The sequence below is a fragment of the Capricornis sumatraensis genome, chromosome X (assembly GCF_032405125.1).
Source record: "Capricornis sumatraensis isolate serow.1 chromosome X, serow.2, whole genome shotgun sequence".
Taxonomy (NCBI): Eukaryota; Metazoa; Chordata; class Mammalia; order Artiodactyla; family Bovidae; genus Capricornis; species Capricornis sumatraensis.
This window is the reverse complement of record NC_091092.1, coordinates 87,177,030-87,197,735: the sequence shown is the minus strand read 5'-3', so window position 1 is coordinate 87,197,735 and position 20,706 is coordinate 87,177,030. Positions and strand designations below refer to the sequence as shown.

Genomic DNA, 20,706 nt, shown 5'->3' with positions numbered 1-20,706 from the left:
TTAAATGACCATACCTCCTGCCTCCTGTTGACTTAAAAAAATGCTCAACATGAGAGTTGCAAGCTAAGTTTTATTTGGGGCAAAATGAGGACTGCAGCCAGGGAGACAGCACCTCAGATAGCTCTGAGAAACTGCTCCAAAGAGATGGGGGAGGGGGAGGTCAGAATATATATGATTTTGGTGAAAGGAAAATACATGCAATCAAACATATATTTTTCCAGAAGGTTTCTGCTAGTCTCATGAAACTTTCCGCTAGTCATGAGGACCAGTCATCACCATGAAGGATTTTAGTACTTTTCTGGATAGGGGATACAAGAATTGAGCTCATATTAATAAATTGGCCCCTGAAAATATTTAACTCTCTTGAAGACCTGTTCTGCCAGTTTTTCTCTGAGCACAGAGTGCCTCATTTCTGTTCTCCACCCTGAACTTCTTTTAGGGGGTGTTGAAAATCAGCAGCTACAGCAGCACATGCTTTAATCCTTGTAGAGGTAGATGGCAAGCACCTATGGCAAGTGTCAATTTTGAGTTGACACTCTGCATGAGGCAGTTTTACTCAGCCAGGGATAGTCCTCTACTCAGAGGCAGCAAGGCTATCCACAGCTTTAGTTGTTGGCTGGAGTCTCCCATAGCTCTGTCCTTCACCCTGCTCCCAGGCCAATCCCATCCCTAAGGTTCCCTTACCTGAGACCTTTCTCCTGTTCTCACCTGCCACTGATGGGGCAAAGTGGGCAAGCACACATGCACACACACATACACACACACACACACACACACAATATGCATATAGATCTTCTATTCCCCTAACACACAACCACTAGCGAATTAGTGAACTTCATCTTGCCTAGACTATTACTGATGCAAGAAGCAGGCAAGAAGCAAGCAACCCAACTGTTTCTAGCATCAGTTTCTGTCTTCCAACCTCGCAATTCTTGTCAACACCAATTCGTAAGGCTGAGAACAAATTAAAATGAAAAAATCTCACATTCCCTTTTTATCATCTAACCACTTCATCCCCAGAGGACCTGTTAGTGACTGTATTTTTAGGTCCTGTGCACATCTTCAGGTGATTGTCTGCATGGAGCCAGTTTCACAATAAGGCAATCTCCCCAACTCCCCACATATATATGGTTAGGTAATATGGGCTCATCCAGGCCACTTTATCAGAGACTTTTGAAGCCACGATTTGAAAGAGGTATTTCTAAAGATGAAAGCACCAATCAAATCTTCATTGATTTGCTCTTCAAATGAGTTATAGCCAAATGAACTACATATTTCCATACTTACAAAGTTTTTTTGGCCTCAGGTTGAAAGCACTTTAAAATACCTCTAAAAGCTGCAGTCCTCAGGTTTAGGAGCTCCTAGACATGTGGGGTCGCACAGAGTCGGACACGACTGAAGTGACTTAGCAGCAGCAGCAGACATAATCCAGCATATTGTTACAAAGTATCAACATATGAAAAATATGGGATTATGATATTTCAGGCATCCCTCAAAAAAACTGACCTTTTTCTTCCCTTGTGAAATCATTTATAATACATGGTCTCCTTCCATTAAACTAGTGGGAAATCTGCAGACATTACTGGCCATGGCTTTGCCTCCTAAGTGAAATAGTGGCCTCTAGGGGAAGAAATACCAGACCACCTTACCTGCCTCCTGAGAAATCTGTATGCAGGTCAAGAAGCAACAGTCAGAACTGGACCTGGAAAAACAGACTGCTTCCAAATCGGGAAAGGAGTACATCAAGGCTGTACATCATCACTCTGCGCATTTAATGTATAAGCAGAGTTCAGTTCAGTTCAATCACTCAGTTGTGTCTGACTCTGTGACCCCATGGACTGCAGCACGCCAGGCTTCCCTGTTGATCACCAACTCTAAGAACCTACTCAAACTCATGTCTATCCCATCGGTGATGCCATCCAACCGTCTCATCCTCTGTTGTCTCCTTCTCCTGCCTTCAGTCTTTCCCAGCATTAAGGTCTTTTTCAGTTGAGTTGGTTCTTCACATCAGGTGGCCAAAATATTGGAGTTTCAGCTTTAGCATCAGTCCTTCCAATGAATATTCAGGACATATGCAGAGTACATCATAAGAAATGCCAGGCTGGATGAACCACAAGGTGGAATCAAGATTGCCGGGAGAAGTATCGATAACCTCAGATATGCAGATGATACCACCATTTTGGCAGAAAGTGAAGAAGAACTAAAGAGCCTCTTGAAAGTGAAAGAGGAGAGTGAAAAAGTTGGCTTAAAGCTCAACGTTCAGAAAACTAAGATCATGGCATCTGGGCCCACCACTTGATGGGAAATAGATGGGGAAACAGTGGAAATAGATGGGGAAACAGTGGAAACAGTGTCAGACTTTATTTTGGGGGGCTCCAAAATCACTGCAGATGGTGACTGCAGCCATGAAATTAAAAGACGCTTACTCTTTTAAGCTATGACCAACCTAGACAGCATATTAAAAAGCAGAGACATTACTTTGCCAACAAAGGTCTGTCTAGTCAAAGCTATGGTTTTTCCAGTAGTCATGTTTGGATGTGAGAGTTGGACCATAAAGAAAGCTGAGCACCAAAGAATTGATGCTTTTGAACTGTGGTGTTGGAGAAGACTCTTGAGAGTCCCTTGAACTGCAAAGAGATCCAACCAGTCCATCCTAAAGGAGATCAGTCTTGGGTGTTCATTGGAAGGACTGTTGCTGAAAGCTGAAACTCCAATACTTTGACCACCTGATGTGAAGAACTGACTCATTGGAAAATACCCTAATGCTGGAAAAGATTGAAGGTGGGAAGAGAAGGGGACGACAGGAGGATGAGATGGTTGTATGGCATCATTCACTCGATGGATATGAGTTTGAGTAAGCTCTGGGAGTTGGTGATGGACAGGGAAGCCTGGTGTGCTGCAGTTCATGGGGTCACAAAGAGTTGGACACAACTGAGCAACTAAACTGAACTGAACTGAAGGTAAGAAATAAGTGGACTGAAGTGATCCCCAGGTTGGATCTGACACCCATGCCAGATCATGATGACCATCATTCTGTTGATGCTTAGGATTTTGTGGGGGGAGAGGCAGTAGAGTCCAATGGAGCTGGCTTTAAACCCCAGCTCTGCCACTCACTGTGACTTGGAACTAATTACTTAACCTCCCTAATCCTCAACTTCTCCACCTCCCCAACAGGACAATTTCTGTAGGCAAGAAATTAGATAATGCATATAAAACGAAGGCAGATAGCAGATATTTGTCAGCCAGAAACAACTGTCTTCCTCTGGAGAGAGATAATTGAAGAGAAGCTTAGAGAAGATGCTGCCCTGGCTGCTTCTATGAGGATGTCACCAGAGTCAGAACAGGAGCCACATGTCTCACAGAAGGTGGTTAGGACAGAGAAGGCGTGTGACATGGTGGTGGCACCAAATAGAAGCAGTAGGGGCAGTATCCCTGAGAGAAGAAACATACACAGGATGTTATAAGAGCCTATCCATTTCTGACTACAGATAGTCAGGTGAAAATATGGGGAAGAAAGCAGTTGGAAGCAGTTATGCTTTGTCATTCCTTGTAATTCAGTGGCACTAGATATGATAATATGTGTCTTGGCCTCTGTGAGCTTGGTTAGGTTGAAGGCCAGGGTCCAAAATTCCCTAATATCTTTCCTTTAGGGACTTTGTGTGACCACAGAGCTTCCTTTTCTAGGCAGCAGTTGCTGCTTCCACTAAGCTTTCACTTATACTGCTCCTTTAACTGGATTTCCTGCTTCCAAGATTTAAAATCCAAGATTTAAAATGCCATACAACCATCTCATCCTCCTGTCGTCCCCTTGGATTTCCTATCTCCCAAGGCTGAAACTGGGATTCAAATGGTAAAGAATCTGCCTGCAATGCAAGAGATATGGGTTAGATTCTTGGATCAGGAATATTCCTTGGAGAAGGAAATGGCAACCCACTCCAGTATTCTTGCCTGGAGAATCCCATGGACAGAGGAACCTGGCGGGCTCCAGTTTATGGGGTTGCAAAGAGTCGAACATGACTGGGCAACTGAGCACAGCAGAGCACAACACATGTTTGTGCATATATATAAAACATCTTTGAAATGATATGGAAGAACTGGTTAAAATTTTTGCATATTCAGAGAAAAATGTAGCATCATTTTCTTTTTTTTTTCTATCAATAACAAATGTTATTGTGTCAACTGTCCTTTATTTCACTAATAGAGAATAACGATGTGGTTGAGCCTCTGCAGTTCTTTCTTAGCACAGGAAGCAGCAGGAGGGATTTGCAGCAATAGTCCTTGTAGACTTGAGCAGTAGAGAGATCTGGCTCCTGAATGCCAGGGTGACCAACAGGTCTCAGTTTGCCTATGACTTTTCTGGTTTTAGCACTGAAAGTCCTGGGAAAACTGAGACAGTTGGTCCCTATTCCTCATTCTTCTGCTTCAGCCTTTAGCCAGCCAGGCCTACTAGTAGGGCCAAAGACAGGAGCTCCCAGTAGTGGGATGAATGGACTGCTTGTCCCCATACACCACAAGGGACTCACACTTAGATGGTGGCTGTCAGGCACATGCTCTGCAAGGTATTCTCATCTGATAGACAAGGAAATTGAGGCTCAAAGAGGTTAAGTGATTTGCCCAAGGTTACACAGCTAGTCAGTGCTGGAGCCAGTCTGTCTGACTCCGACAACATCAACAAGGAACCTGGGGAATATAAAGCTTTCAGAGACGCAGCGGGCCTGGCCTTTCTTAAAGCCTAAAAACTCCCAGAGTTGCATTTTAACCAAATCAAACATTATTGCTCTGAATCAACTTTGGCGGGCCTGGGTTACAAAATGGCTTTCTTTCCATCACCCCCACCCCCAAAGCAAAGAGAATAGATGTTCCAGGTTTTGGACTGAAGGAGCCATAGATATAAAACTGGCTTCCTTAGCTGTGCTCACAGTGGAAGTCTGGTTTTCACTGGAGGAGTGGTAACCCACTCATCCCAACTTGGTCCAGCCTCCATCCCAAGAGCATCATGAGGAAATAAAACAAAAGTTCAGTTCAGTTCAGTCACTCAGTCGTGCCCAACTATTTGTGACCCCATGAGTCGCAGCACGCCAGGCCTCCCTGTCCATCACCATCTCCCAGAGTTCACTCAGACTCACGTCCATCGAGTCCGTGATGCCATCCAACCATCTCATCCTCGGTCGTCCCCTTCTCCTCCTGCCCCCAATCCCTCCTAGCATCAGAGTCTTTTCCAATGAGTCAACTCTTCGCATGAGGTGGCCAAAGTACTGGAGTTTCAGCTTTAGCATCACTCCTTCCAAAGAAATCCCAGGGCTGATCTCCTTTAGAATGGACTAGTTGGATCTCCTTGCAGTCCAAGGGACTCTCAAGAGTCTTCTCCAACACCACAGTTCAAAAGCATCCATTCTTCAGCACTCAGCTTTCTTCACAGTCCAACTCTCACATCCATACATGACTACTGGAAAAACCATAGCCTTGACTAGACGGACCTTTGTTGGCAAAGTAATGTCTCTGCTTTTTGACATGCTATCTAAGTTGGTCATAACTTTTCTTCCAAGGAGTAAGCGTCTTTTAATTTCATGGCTGCAATCACCATCTGCAGTGATTTGGGAGCCCAAAAAAATAAAGTCTGACACTGTTTCCACTGTTTCCCCATCTATTTCCCATGAAGTGATGGGACCAGATGCCATGATCTTTGTTTTCTGAATGTTGAGCTTTAAGCCAACTTTTTCACTCTCCTTTTTCACTTTCATCAAGAGGCTTTTTAGTTCCTCTTCACTTTCTGCCATAAGGGTGGTGTCATCTGCATATCTGAGGTTTTTGATATTTCTCCTGGCAATCTTGACTCCAGCTTGTGCTTCATCCAGCCCAGTGTTTCTCATGATGTACTCTGCATATAAGTTAAATAAGCAGGGTGACAATATACAGCCTTGACGTACTCCTTTTCCTATTGGGAACCAGTCTGTTGTTCCCTGTCCAGTTCTAACTGTTGCTTCCTGACCTGCATACAGATTTCTCAAGAGGCAGGTCAGGTGGTCTTCCCATCTCTTTCAGAATTTTCTACAGTTTATCGTGATCTACACAGTCAAAGGCTTTGCAATAGTCAATAAAGCAGAAATAGATGTATTTCTGGAACTCTCTTGCTTTTTCCATGATCCAGCAGATGTTGGCAATTTGATCTCTGCTTCCTCTGCCTTTTCTAAAACCAGCTTGAACATCAGGAAGTTCACGGTTCATGTATTGCTAAAGCCTGGCTTGCAGAATTTTGAGCATTACTTTACTAGCATGTGAGATGAGTGCAATTGTGTGGTAGTTTGAGCATTCTTTGGCATTGCCTTTCTTTGGGATTGGAATGAAAACTGACCTTTTCCAGTCCTGTGGCCACTGCTGAGTTTTCCAAATTTGCTGGCCTATTGAGTGCAGCACTTTCACAGCATCATCTTTCAGGTTTTGAAATAGCTCAACTGGAATTCCATCACCTCCACTAGCTTTGTTTGTAGTGATGCTTTCCAAGGCCCACTTGAGTTCACATTCCAGGATATCTGGCTCTAGATGAGTGATCACACCATCGTGATTATCTTGGTCATGAAGATCTTTTTTGTACAGTTCTTCTGTGTATTCTTGCCACCTCTTCTTAATATCTTCTGCTTTTTTTAGGTCCATATCATTTCTTTCCTTTATCGAGCCCATCTTTGCATGAAATATTCCCTTGGGATCTCTAATTTTCTTGAAGAGATCTCCAGTCTTTCCTATTCTGTTGTTTTCCTCTTATTTCTTTGTAAAACAGAAGAACAGCCAGCTGTGTATGTCATGATACTTGCTTACTTTTTGATTAGGTGGGGGTGGAATTCACTCTGGCTATGTAATAGGGGCTCCTTTTGCTAGGACAGGGTAAGAGGATCTTCCAAAGCCTCATCCAGCAAAAAACCACTGAGCCACAAAAAAACAAGCCTAACAGATAGTAGAAACTTTGGAGGATTTTGGAGGAGCACAAGAAAGGTTCATAAAAGCAGTTGTACTTGCCCTTTCCCAACTAAGCAGCAGGCAGGTGTTAATTATATATAGGCAATTGGACTGCTTTATAGACCCTGTTGAAATATTTTATAAAATATACTTTTATAAGTATGGGACAAAGGAAATCCTTACCATCACTGTTGGCAATTATTTTTTACATGCCAAGTTGTAGAACATCAGGGAGAAAGATCACTGGTGCTAGAGTGCAGGGGTTTCTGGGAATAATGAATTGAGGGGTTGGCTTATTAAAGAAGACACAAAAATAAACTGCTTTCTCTTCAAGGGCTGCCACAGGTTAGGCAAAGATGTTTTGTGTGAATGCTGTACTCAAGACCTGAAATTAACTATACCTCAGTAAATCCTGGGGGCTTCCCAGGTGGCTCAGTGGGTAAAGAATCTGCCTGCAATGCAGGAGATGCAGAAGACTGAGGTTTGATCCCTGTGTGGAGAAGATCCCCTGGAGGAGGGCATGGCAACACACCCCAGTATTCTTGCCTGGAGAATCCCATGGACAGGGGAGCCTGGCGGGCTACAGTCCATAGGGTCGCAGAGTTGGACAGGACTGAAGCAACTGAGCGCACACGCATGATAAATCCTGCGCTCTTGGATTTGAATGAAGTCAGTTGATGTCTGTGGTGATTGAACTCAGCACCACACTCACTCCCACTATGAAACACCCAGCCTTGAGAGTTTAAAAGTAGAGATATCAGTGCTATTTGCATTTTAATGTCAGATAGAACTGCGTGCAATATGTTCTGATTTAAGAAGCATTTCAGTATGTACAAGGATCCAATGGCCCTTCCTAACTTTTTCCTATTTGCAGCGCCATACATATTGCCACAGGAATGTGGCAACTTGAACCAAGAGGATTACAGGTGTGCCTCATTTTATGAACTATCTGTGTGCCTATAAAAATGGCCACCAAAAACAATTCCCATACGTAATCCTGTTTTTTATTGCCTCCCATTGGAGAAGGAAATGGCAACCCACTCCAGCGTTGTTGCCTGGAGAATCCCAAGGACGGAGGAGCCTGGTAGGCTGCCATCTACAGGGTCGCACAGAGTCAGACATGACTGAAGCGACTTAGCAGCAGCAGCAGCATAATAACACTGGAGATGCATTCATCTGACAAATACTGTAGTCCCAAGATGCTGCAAAATCTCAAAAATATCAAACATTGACCATCTTACTTGAGAAGGAAATTTTCAACTGTCTTGATAATGCCTTAGAAATAAAAATATTAGTCACTTAAAGAAATAAAAGTTCAGGATATCTTTCATAGGACAGAACTGATGTAGGTGCCTTTCACTACCTACTTCAGAGTGATGCTGAGGAGTTTCAATAACAAAAGTAAAAGCACTTTATCCATTGCAAAGCTCTGTATGCATGTGAATTCTCCTTACTCTTCTAATTATTCTTGGATAGTCACTTTAAAGAAACAGAAAAACTCCTCATCTGGAAATTGAAAGTAACATTTCACATGGTTGTGGCAAGGGGTCAATGAAATGATGTTGTCTGGAAACTGAAAATCCTGTTACAGGATAAGTGAGGGTTCTTCTGCTAATGCATCACTTTATAGGCTGTATCTTTTGGTTTGTTTCTTCCAAGTTTTGTCTCATGTCCTTGTTAAGCTTAGTGACCCTAGGCAGGTAAAGTTTCGTTTGCATACACATATTTTATTGACTTGTGGTAGCCTATTGATTGAGTGGCTTTTTAGCTTCTGCTTCTTCAAACTGACTTCTGGGAGCTGCTTATTGTGTTTTTAAGTAAACCATGGTTTATTTAGAAACATCTCCCCAAGGGGGACAGAGTTTAAAGAGAAAGAAACTATAGGAATTTTACCTTCTCTCAACCCATTAATGTGTATTATTGAACAATAATGGATTAATGGATATTTGTAGAAGTTAAAAGTTGACAATATAGAGCCTGAGTTTAGAACTTGGCGCATTATTTACCAGAGACATATTAACGCCAGAGGCATTAGTTTCTGCAAAAATCGCCCAGTCAATAATGTGTTAAGAAACTTTTAAATGGTCTTCTAACCTTTCTCCTTAATTACTATACATAAGTCACATAAACATTTATCTGCTACCAACTTGGTAATATATATCTTACATATACAGGCACACAAACACTGAACTCATACACTGCAACCTCTTCTGTTGCCAGCCAGGAATACCCACCACTCACTCATTTTGTCATCTAGAGAAACTGACAGTAGTTACAGTTCAGAAATTGCAAATTGGTTGTCTGTGGCATGATTTTGGCCTCATCTATGTTTTGTTTGGCCCTCTCAAGTTTTTTGTTTTAATTTAATTAGTAGTTAATATGGCCATATTCCAAAACTTCACACAAATTTTCACCTGGATTGCCAACTTGTCTTGAAAAATGGAATGAACTGGTAACACTGGATCAGCATTCAATAATCCCCTAGAATTTAGCAGCAACTGGGCTTGGGCTGCCCAGTTCACCTGCTAGGTTGTTGATTCTTTGTAACCAGCTAGCCTTCTATGGTCATTGAGTAGACGGCCCTGCACTTAAAACTAATGCATTCATAAAGACCAGTTTAATATCATGGAACAGAGAGGAGATAACTGTGATTTGGCCAGTGTACCCAATGGCAGGATGTGTGAGTGGATAGCCACTATCTTAGTGGAACCTCTCATTTGAACCAGAAGGTAAACATTTAACGCAATGGACATGAAGCTCCCAAGGCTCTTTCAAATGGTACTCTGAGCTCATATAACGTCATGTTTGTCTACATGGATTATCTGTCCCTCCACGTCCACTCCCACTATCCATATCTTTGAGACAGGGAAAGTGAAAGTGAAAGTGAAGTCGCTCAGTCATGTCTGACTCTTTGCAACCCCATGGACTGTAGCCTATCAGGGGATTTTCCAGACAAGAGTGCTGGAGTGGATTGCCATTTCCTTCTCCAGGGGATCTTCCTGAGCCAGGAATTGAACCCAAGTCTCCCGCATTGCAGGCAGCTTTACCGTCTGAGCCAGTAGGGAGACAGGGAAGGTGCTTGCAACTTCTTTAGCTGCTTCTAAGGGCCTAGAAAAAGGTGGGATCAACAGTAGGAGCTCAGAAAATACAAAGCATTCTATCCAGTGATCAGTTCAGTTCAGTTCAGTTCAGTCACTCACTCGTGTCCGACTCTTTGAGACCCCATGAATTGCAGCACACCAGGCCTCCCTGTCCATCACCATCTCCTGGAGTTCACTCAAACTCACGTCCATTGAGTCAGTGATGCCATCCAGCCATCTCATCCTGCCCCCAATCCCTCCCAGCATCAGAGTCTTTTCCAATGAGTCAACTCTTCGCGTGAGGTGGCCAAAGTATTGGAGTTTCAGCTTCAGCATCAGTCCTTCCAATGAACACCCAGGACTGATCTCCTTTAGGATGGCTGGTTAGATCTCCTTGCAGTCCAAGAGACTCTCAAGAGTCTTCCCCAACACCACAGATCAAAACGATCAATTCTTCAGCACTCAGCTTTCTTCACAGTCCAACTCTCACATCCATACATGATCACTGGAAAAACCATTGCTTTGACTAGATGGATCTTTGTTGGCAAAGTAATGTCTCTGCTTTTGAATATGCTATCTAGGTTGCTCATAACTTTTCTTCCAAGGAGTAAGCGTCTTTTAATTTCATGGCTGCAGTCACCATCTGCAGTGATTTTGGAGCCCCCCAAAATAAAGTCTGACACTGTTTCCACTGTTTCCCCGTCTATCTCCCATGAAGTGATGGGACCAGATGCCATGATCTTTGTTTTCTGAATGTTGAGCTTTAAGCCAACTTTTTCACTCTCTTCTTTCACTTTCATCAAGAGGCTTTTTAGTTCCTCTTCACTTTCTGCCATAGGGTGGTGTCATCTGCATATCTGAGGTGATTGATATTTCTCCTGGCAATCTTGATTCCAGCTTGTGTTTCTTCCAGTCCAGCGTTTCTCATGATGTACTCTGCATATAAGTAAATAAGCAGGGTGACAATATACAGCCTTGACGTACTCCTTTTCCTATGCACCATAAAGTCTTTCTTTTTTTAAGTTCAGCAGTATAAAGTTTATTAAAGTAAACTAACATGCATGCAATTAAAGCTATCCAGTCCTTACAATTAGAGTAGCTAGATATTGGTTACATGGCTTTTACCCTGAAAGAAAACAGTTCTTAGTTAACCAAATCACCTGTCATTTTCTTTCTTTTCTTTTCTTGACCATGACAAATGCTGAGTTCATGAAATGAGAACTGAACATTTTGATGATTTGCTGTGTCTCCAGATTAATGGATTAATTAACTAATTAATTAACTGGTTTTCTGTTTGCCTAGGTGGATAACATGATTAATTAGTAAGGCACAAGTAAGGGAAGAAAAGGGAACATTTCTTAAGTACCAGGAAGGGAAATTAAACAGTGATCATTACTACAGGTTGATAGAAGGAAGTAGCTCGGGAGAAGAGGCCGAATTCTACTTGTTTTAGTATGTCAGATCATAGGGTGTGGCAATTTTCTGAGGGAACCAGAGGGTCCAGGGTTCTGGGAGTCTTCTAGAGAAGCAAATCCCCCTCCTCATTTCATCATTGCCACCTCACCCCATCATCCTAATCCCGAAAGCAACAGGAAGAGAAGGAACCTGGGTATGGCAGCAGAGGTAAGAAAAAGCAGTTGAAATTAAGAGATGTTTTAAACTTAAAATGGAATGGGGGAAATATCCAGTCAAAAACTGTAAATAAACTATTACAAAGGATACCATACATGGTAAAATAAGAACAATGGAAGAATTTAGCAATTGACGAAGTAGAATAGCTTGGGAAAGGGGAAGAAATAATGGATGTGGCTTCAGTTGTACGAAGTTGGAGCACTTAAAATTTTGAACTTCAGTCTTTGGCAGAGAGAAGTAAATATGACTGTCTAGGTATCATGAAGACTTAGTGTGGAACAATATATGGCATAAAGTTGAAAAGATTGGGATAGAGAATACCAAATGCCATCATTGAGAATATATTCCATAGGCCATCCGACCAGAGAAAGAGTGATGGAATCACAGTGCTTACACAGAGTTGTTTTCTCATTGATGACTCAGTTTCAACAATTGAAATGTAATTTGTCACTCTCCATGCCACATTCCCACAAGATCTTTTTTTTATCTCTTTGTCTTGACTCCTTGGCACCATTCTTTTGTAAACATCCCAAGGGTGGTGCAATAACTTGGAAACTCCCATAAGTTATCAAGATGATTCAGGTAAACTTTGATTGCTACGAACTGACTTTTCAATTGACATACAAAGACTCTGCCCATTAGTACTAACTTATTGGTTAAAGAATTGAACAGACAGTATAACAGATGTGGGTATATTTGGGAGAGCGGGAGTAGCAAATGATTGTTTAAGTGGGGTCCCAAACTTAAATACCACTGGAATCGGGTGCCCCATCTAAAGGGAGCAGCTGCTACTCTGTTCCAGCAGACTGTTGCCATGTGAAAATGTAGGTCCCCTGTTATCAGATGTTCAGATTTTTTAATAGAAACTTGGATTTTTATTTGAAATTTTCTGCTTTTTAAATATTATCAATTAATTAAGAACTGAAAAACACTAGGTGGGCCAAGCAAACACTTCCACAACTGCCAAATGGTGAATTCTAATTTAGATGATGGATGGAATTCATGGTAGAGCTTTGATTTTATGACTTAAGTCTGTCTCTTCATCCATTCAGCATAGGTTTATTTGCAGCTTGGTGGATGTGAGTACTTCCAGATGGTAGTCTTGCATGTTGACTTGTATCTTATAAGGTTACACTGGGGAAAGCCTCCCCAACGGTAACATGGTAAGCAGACTCTATGCTTGATTAGAATCAATCTGTTCAACAAGTAACAGAAAAATCAGTTGGTAAAACTATGAGATATGTAAATAAAGTAATCAGATGGTAGTTCTTTTTCATGCACTTTTTGCTCTCACCAGATCATGAATCCCTTGAAGGCTATGATAAAGACTTGGGATTTGGTTCTAAAACTGCTGGGAAGCTATTGGAGGCTTGTGAGCAGGAAGGGATATGATCCAACTTATTATTCTAAAAAGAACACTCTAAAATAGCAGATATGAAAGCCCTGCCTAGCCCTGCAACCTGAAGATTTCCAAAATATCTGCCCTTACTGAACTCAGCCTCTCCCCCAACCATTTGTTCTTCCCTAGGAATGTAGCTCTTATATTTATGTGTTCTGTCTCTCATCCCCTCTTCCTACCACAAATGAAAATGTTTTCCATGGTTGTTGGGCCATGTGTCCTAAGAAACTTAGAGCCTATATGATTTGGAATGTGTTATCCAAGGGTAACCAATGCTTTTTCTGAATAAACTAACTAAGAAACTCTAAGAAACTCTGTATTCTTGCCTGGCCCTTAGGCCATTTCTCAGATATGTGACAGGGCCTTCTAGATATCTGAACTTCTCAAATGAGAGGACAAGTGATATGGTCTTGCAAATTGACCTAATTACTCAAAGCTATGCTTCTATCTTTCAGAAAATACTGAAGGAAGGACCTCTGCTAAAGAACTGTAACTCATTCAAGAGATGGAAGCTTAGATATTTTCTGGTTCGAGGACAAAGGCTCTGCTTTGCACACCATCCTGCGGTAAGACAATACATATATATACATACACACACATATATATATACATACATATATATATACGTATACTTGTCAGTTGTGTCAATTGACACAATATGTGTCAATTGTGTTAGTAGGTAGGTACCAGGAAATAATTTGAAAGGTAAACCAAGAAGTAAAGACATGTTAGCGAGAATTAAGGTGGATAATCCCAATCTGCTCCACTATGTCCCTAGCTAGACCATATCCCATTATGTTGTTGCTGTTCGGTCCCTAAATTGTCCCAGACTCTTTGCAACCCCATGAACTGCAGCACTCCAGGCTACCCTGTCCTTCACTACCTCCAGGAGTTTGCTCAAATTCATGTCTACTGAGTCAGTGATGCTATCTAATCATCTCATCCTCTGCTGCCCTGTCTCCTTTTGCCTGGAATCTTTCCAAGCATCAGGGTCTTTTCCAATTTTTACATCAGGTAGCAAAAGTATTGGTGCTTCAGCTTCAACATCAGTCCTTCCAATGAATATTCAAGGTTAATTTCCTTTAGGATCAACTGGTTCAATCTCCTTGCAGTCCAAGGGACTCTCAGGAGTCTTCTCCAACACCACATTTCAAAAGCATCAGTTCTTCAGTGCTCAGCCTTCTTTATGGTCCAACTCTCACATCCATACATGACTACTTGAAAAAATATAGTTTTGACTAGACAGACCTTTGCAGGCAAAGTGATGTCTCTGCTTTTTAATATGTTATCTAGGTTTGTCACAGGTTTCCTTTCAAGGAGCAAGCATCTTTTAGTTTCATGGTTGCAATCACTGTCCAAATGATTTTGGAGCCCAAGGAAATAAAATCTGTCACTACCTGCACTTTTTCACCTTCTATTTACCATGAAGTGATGGGACCAGAGGCCATGATCTTACTTTTTTTTTGAATGTTGAGTTTCTTTTTTCTTATTTTATTTTTTTACTTTACAATACTGTATTGGTTTTGCCATACATTGACATGAATCCACCACAGGTGTACATGAGTTCCCAACCCTGAACCCCCCTCCCATCACCCTCCCCATATCGTCTCTCTGGGTCATCCCAGTGCACCAGCCCCAAGCATCCTGTATCCTGTATCGAACATAGACTGGCGATTCGTTTCTTACATGATAGTATACATGTTTCAGTGCCATTCTCCCAAATCATCCCACCCTCTCCCTCTCCCTCAGAGTCCAAAAGTCCGTTCTATACATCTGTGTCTCTTGCTGTCTCACATACAGGGTTATCATTACCATCTTTCTAAATTCCGTATATATGTGTTAGTATACTATATTGGAGTTTTTCTTTCTGGCTTACTTCACTCTGTATAATCGGCTCCAGTTTCATCCACCTCATTAGAACTGATTCAAATGTATTCTTTTTAACAGCTGAGTAATACTCCATTGTGTATATGTACCACAGCTTCCTTATCCATTCATCTGCTGATGGACATCTAGGTTGCTTCCATGTCCTGGCTATTATAAACAGTGCTGCGATGAACACTGGGGTACACGTGTCTCTTTCAATTCTGGTTTCCTCAGTGTGTATGCCCAGCAGTGGGATTGCTGGGTCATAAGGCAGTTCTATTTGTGGTTTTTTAAGGAATCTCCACACTGTTCTCCATAGTGGCTGTACTAGTTTGCATTCCCACCAACAGTGTAAGAGGGTTCCTTTTTCTCCACACCCTCTCCAGCATTTATTGCTTGTAGACTTTTGGATTGCAGCCATTCTGACTGGTGTGAAATGGTACCTCATTGTGGTCTTGATTTGCATTTCTCTGATAATGAGTGATGTTGAGCATCTTTTCATGTGTTTGTTAGCCATCTGTATGGCTTCTCTGGAGAAATGTCTGTTTAGTTCTTTGGCCCATTTTTTGATTGGGTCGTTTATTTTTCTGGAGTTGAGCTGCATAAGTTGCTTGTATATTTTTGAGATTAGTTGTTTGTCAGTTGCTTCATTTGCTATTATTTTCTCCCATTCCGAAGGCTGTCTTTTCACCTTGCTTATAGTTTCCTTTGTTGTGCAGAAGCTTTTAATTTTAATTAGATCCCATTTGTTTATTTTTACTTTTATTTCCAGTATTCTGGGAGGTGGATTATAGAGGATCCTGCTGTGATTTATGTCGGAGAGTGTTTTGCCTATGTTCTTCTCTAGGAGTTTTATAGTTTCTGGTCTTTGAATGTTGAGTTTCAAGCCAGCTTTTTCCCTCTCCTCTTTCACCCTCATCAAGAGGCTCTTTAGCTTCTCTTTACTTTATGCCATTAGAATGATATCATTTGCATATCTGAGGTTGTTGGTATTTGTCCTGACAGTCTTGATTCCAGCTTGAGCTTCATCCAGCCTGGCATTTCTCATGATGCACTCTGCCTATAAGTTAAATAAGCAGGGTGACAATATACAGCCTTCTCAGACTCCTTTCCAAATTTGAACCAGTCCATTGTTCCATATCTGGTTCTAGCTGTTGCTTCTCCACTTGCATACAAGTTTCTCAGGAGACAGGTAAGGTGGTCTGGTACCCACGTCTCTTTAAGAATTTTCCACAGTTTGTTGTGATCCACACAGTAAAAGGCTTTAGCATAATCAATGAAGCAGAAGTAGGTGTTTTCCTGGAGTTTCCTTGCTTTCTCTATGATCCAACAAATATTGGCAATATGATCTCTGGTTCCTCTGCTTTTTCTAAACCCAGCTGGTACACCTGGAAGTTCTCAGTTCTTGTATTGCTGAAGCCGAGCTTGAAGAATTTTGAGCATAACCTTACTAGCATGTGAAATGAATGCAATTATACAGTAGTTTGAACATTTTTTGTCATTGCCCTTCTTTGAGATTGAAATGAAAACTGACCTTTTTCAGTCCTGTGGACACTGCTGAGTTTTCCAATTTGCTGATATATTGAGTGCAGCACTTTAACAGCATTATCTTTTAGGATTTGAAATAGCTCAGCTGGACTTCCATCACGTCCACTAGCTTTGTTTTAATAGTGATGCTTTCCAAGGCCCACTTGACTTCACATTCCAGGATGTCTGGCTCTAAGTGAGTGATCACACTATCGTGGTTTTCTGGGTCATGAAGATCTTTTTTGTATAGTTCTTCTGTGTATTCTTGCCACCTGTTCTTAATATTTTCTGCTTCTGTTAGGTCCGTACTATTTCTGTCCTTTATTGTGCTCATCTTTGCATGAAATGTTCCCTTGATATCTCTAATTTTTTTCACCAGATCTCCAGTTTTTCCCATTCTATTGTTTTCCTCTATTTATTTGCACTGATCACTGAGGAAGGCTTTCTTATCTCTCCTTGCTATTCTTTGGAACTCTGCATTCAGATGGATATTTTTCCTTATCTCCTTTGCCTTTCACTTCTCTTCTTTTCATAGCTTTTTGTAAGGCCTTCTCAACAACCATTTTGCCTTTTTGCATTTCTTTTTCTTGGGGATGGTCTTGATCAGTGCCTCCTGTACAATGTCATGAACCTCCGTCCATAATTCTTCAGGCATTCTGTGTATCAGATCTAATCCCTTCAATCCATTTTTCACTTCCACTGTATAGTCATAAGGGATTTGATTTAGGTCAAACCTGAGTGGTCTAGTGGTTTTCCCTACTCTCTTCAGTTTAAGTCTGAATTTTGCAATAAGGAGTTCATGACCTGAGCCACAGTCAGCTCCTGGTCTTGTTTTTGCTAACTATATAGAGCTTCTCCATCTTTGGCTGCAAAGAATATAATCAATCTGATTTCAAATCCCTAAAGATGATGCTGTGAAAGTGCTGCACTCAATATGCAAGCAATTTTGGAAAACTCAGCAGGGTCCACAGACTGGAAAAGGTCAGTTTTCATTCCAATCCCAAAGAAAGGCAATGCCAGAGAATGCTCAAACTACTATACAATTGCACTCATCTCACACGCTAGCAAAGTTATGATCAAAATTCTCCAAGCCAGGCTTCAACCTGATTCAACATGAACCATGAATTTCCAGATGTTAAAGCTGGATTTGGAATAGGCAGAGGAACCAGAGATCAAATTGTCAACATCTGTTGGATCATTGAAAAAGCAAGCGAGTTCCAGAAAAACACTAGGCCAAAGCCTTTGACTGTGTGGATCACAACAAACTGTGGAAAATTCTTCAAGACATGGGAATACCAGACCACCTGAACTGCCTCCTGAGAAATCTGTATGCAGGTCAGGAAGCAACAGTTAGAACTGAACCTGGAACAACAGACTGGTTCCAAATCAGTAAAGGAATACAGCAAGGCTGTATATTGTCACCCTGCTTATTTAACTTATATACAGAGTACATCATGAGAAATGCTGGACTGGATGAAGCACAAGCTGGAATTAAGATTCCTGGAAGAAATATCAATAACGTCAGATATGCAGATGACACTACCCTTATGGCAGAAAGTGAAGAACTAAAGAGCCTCTTGATGAAAGTGAAAGAGGAGAGTGGAAAAGTTGGCTTAAAACTCAACATTCAGAAAACAAAGATCATGGCATCTGGTCCCATCACTTCACAGCAAATAGATGGGGAAACAGTGGAAAGAGTGACAGACTTTATATTGGTGATTCCACAATCACTGCAGATGGTGATTGCAGCCATGAAATTAAAAGACGCTTGCTCCTCAGAAGGAAAGTTATGACCAAACTAGACAGCTTATTAAAAAGCAGAGACATTACTTTGCCTGCAAAGGTCCATCTAGTCAAGGCTATGGATTTTCCAGTAGTAGTGTATGGATGTGAGAGTTGGACTATGAAGAAAGCCGAGCACTGAGGAATTGATGCTTTTGAACTGTGGTGTTAATGAAGACTCTTGAAAGTCCCTTGTACAGCAAGGAGATAGAACCAGTCCATCCTAAAGGAAATCAGTCCTGAATATTCATTGGAAGGACTGATGCTGAAGCTGAAACTCAAATACTTTGACCACCTGATGCTAAGAACTGACTCATTTGAAAAGATCCTGATGCTGGGAAAGATTGAAGGCAGAAGGAGAAGGGGACGACAGAGGACGAGATGGCTGGATGGCATCACTGACTCAATGGACATGAGTTTGAGTAAAGTCCAGGAGATGGTGATGGACAGGGAGGCCTGACATGCTGCAGTCCATGGGGTCACAAAAATTCAGACATGACTGAGTGACTGAATTGAAGGCCCACTTGACTTCACACTCCAGAATGTCTGGCTCTACGAGATTGACCACACCCTCATGGTTATCTGGGTCATTAAGACCTTTTCTGTATGGTTTTTCCCTGTATTCTTGCCACCTCTTCTCAATCTCTTCTGCTTCTGTTAGGTTCTTACTGAGCCAGTTCATTCTTTCTGGCCTGAGTACATGCTAAGTCACTTCAGTTGTGTCCGACTCTTTGCAACCCTAGGTACTGTAGCCTGCCAGGCTCCTCCGTCCATGGGATTCTTCTCCAGGCAAGAACACTGGAGTGGGTTGCCATGCCCTCCTCCAGAGGATCTTCCTGAGCCAGGGATCAAATCTGCATCTCCTGCGGCTCCTGCATTGCAGGCAGATTCTTTACCCCTAGGCCACCAGAGAAGCCTCATTCTTTCTGGAGCTATTAGTAATTTCCCTGAACTCTTCCCCAGTAGCATATTGGACATCTTTCAAGCTGGGGGCTCATTTTCCAGTGTCATACCTTTTTGCCTTTTCATATTGTTCATGAAGTTTTCCAGTCAAGAAGACTGGAGTGGGTTGCCATGCCCTCCTCCAGTGGACCACGTTTTGTCAGAACTCTTCACTATGTCCTGTCCATCTTGGGTGGCTCTGCATGGCATGGCTCATAGCTTCCTTGAATTATGCAAGGCCCTTCACCACAACAAGGCTGTGATCCATGAAGGCAGTATCCCACTATATTCTCCAGCATAAACCTTTAGTTTTAAATAATCCTGAGCTACCTAAGCTTTCCTATAAATCCATATAAAAGTTTTGGGAAGAGTTGTGTTTTGGGTTTAGTTTGGTTAATTTTCTGTTTGTTACATGATATATCAATCAAAATCATAATGCTAAATAAATCCAGCACTCAAGCCAAAGAAATAATGGGGTTATAACTGCCAAAAATGCCTTTAGTGTGCCTGTGTGTGTGTTTACTTTTTAGTGTACCTTTGCCTCAATAATCAGATGGTTCCTTTTCCCTCTCCCTCTCATACCTTTCCAGTTTGCACGCTTTGAAACAATTGATTTGTCTCAAGTTGCCTTGGCAGAAAGCAGCTGTAGAAACCTTTGCCACAGTTTTTGCGTAAGTAAGATTAGGATTGCCTGATTGGGCAAGGGTGAGAGCTAGCTGGGAAGAGGGGTCTCCATACCCACCTGTCGCCTGTTTGGAATTCAAATTTCCCATGTCTTCTTTAATCCCAAAGTGTGTTTGGAAATGCACTTAAAGTAGCATTGCAAATGAGTGCTAAAGATTATTCGTGTGAGTATTTTCTATCAGCCCACTGATGGGGGGAAAAAGCATGATTGCCCTGGTCTCTATTACCAGTTTGATATAAAAGCAGAGCTGATTTCAGGATGGGGGTGACTATTTCAAAAATCAATCCTTCCAGTGAAGGTAATTTAAATGAATATCACTGGGAGGCTTTCAAGAGACTGCTAATATGTTGTAGACTATATCAAGATATTTGAGCTACATGACATTTTCTCCTTTGATGAAACAGATAAGAACCTAAATCCAAAGTGAAAGTTACTCTATGCTGAGATTACTAATGAGAGTACCTCAAAGAAAGCAGAGGGTTTTCCAGGGATGTATTCAAGGGCTTGTCACTGCTAAAATGTCATAAGACTTGGTCATTCAGGCAAATTCATAATAGAAATCTCACTGAAAAATAACAAGTCCATTGGCCCAAGAATTCTCCTACCCATCTCCTCACAGAAATGTTTTTTTCTCAGTGTCAGTGGTGGGTTATGGAGAGCAGGGTTCCTCTTCAGGCAGGTGGAGAAGGTACTTAGCAGACTAAAGAGCTATGGGCCCAATACCCTGCTCCCATGGCTGGTCCACAGTCTATTCTCCTTGGAAAGGAGAGCAGTTGAAAGGAGACCCTACTCTCACTTCTCTCGTTGCATCATACTGACCCAGGAAAAAGCTGAGGGTTCTG

The 20,706-nt window shown here is 41.8% G+C and overlaps 1 protein-coding gene across 1 annotated transcript in view; it reads left to right on the top strand.

Annotated features, from left to right (window-relative positions):
• DGKK (diacylglycerol kinase kappa) overlaps positions 1 to 20,706 on the top strand; it is a 173,709-nt gene that overhangs the window by 39,097 nt on the left and 113,906 nt on the right. The window contains exons 2-3 of the mRNA XM_068963214.1: positions 13,518 to 13,628; positions 19,770 to 19,850. Of these exons, the coding sequence (XP_068819315.1) occupies positions 13,518 to 13,628; positions 19,770 to 19,850 (192 nt within the window). The remainder of the gene's footprint in view (positions 1 to 13,517; positions 13,629 to 19,769; positions 19,851 to 20,706) is intronic.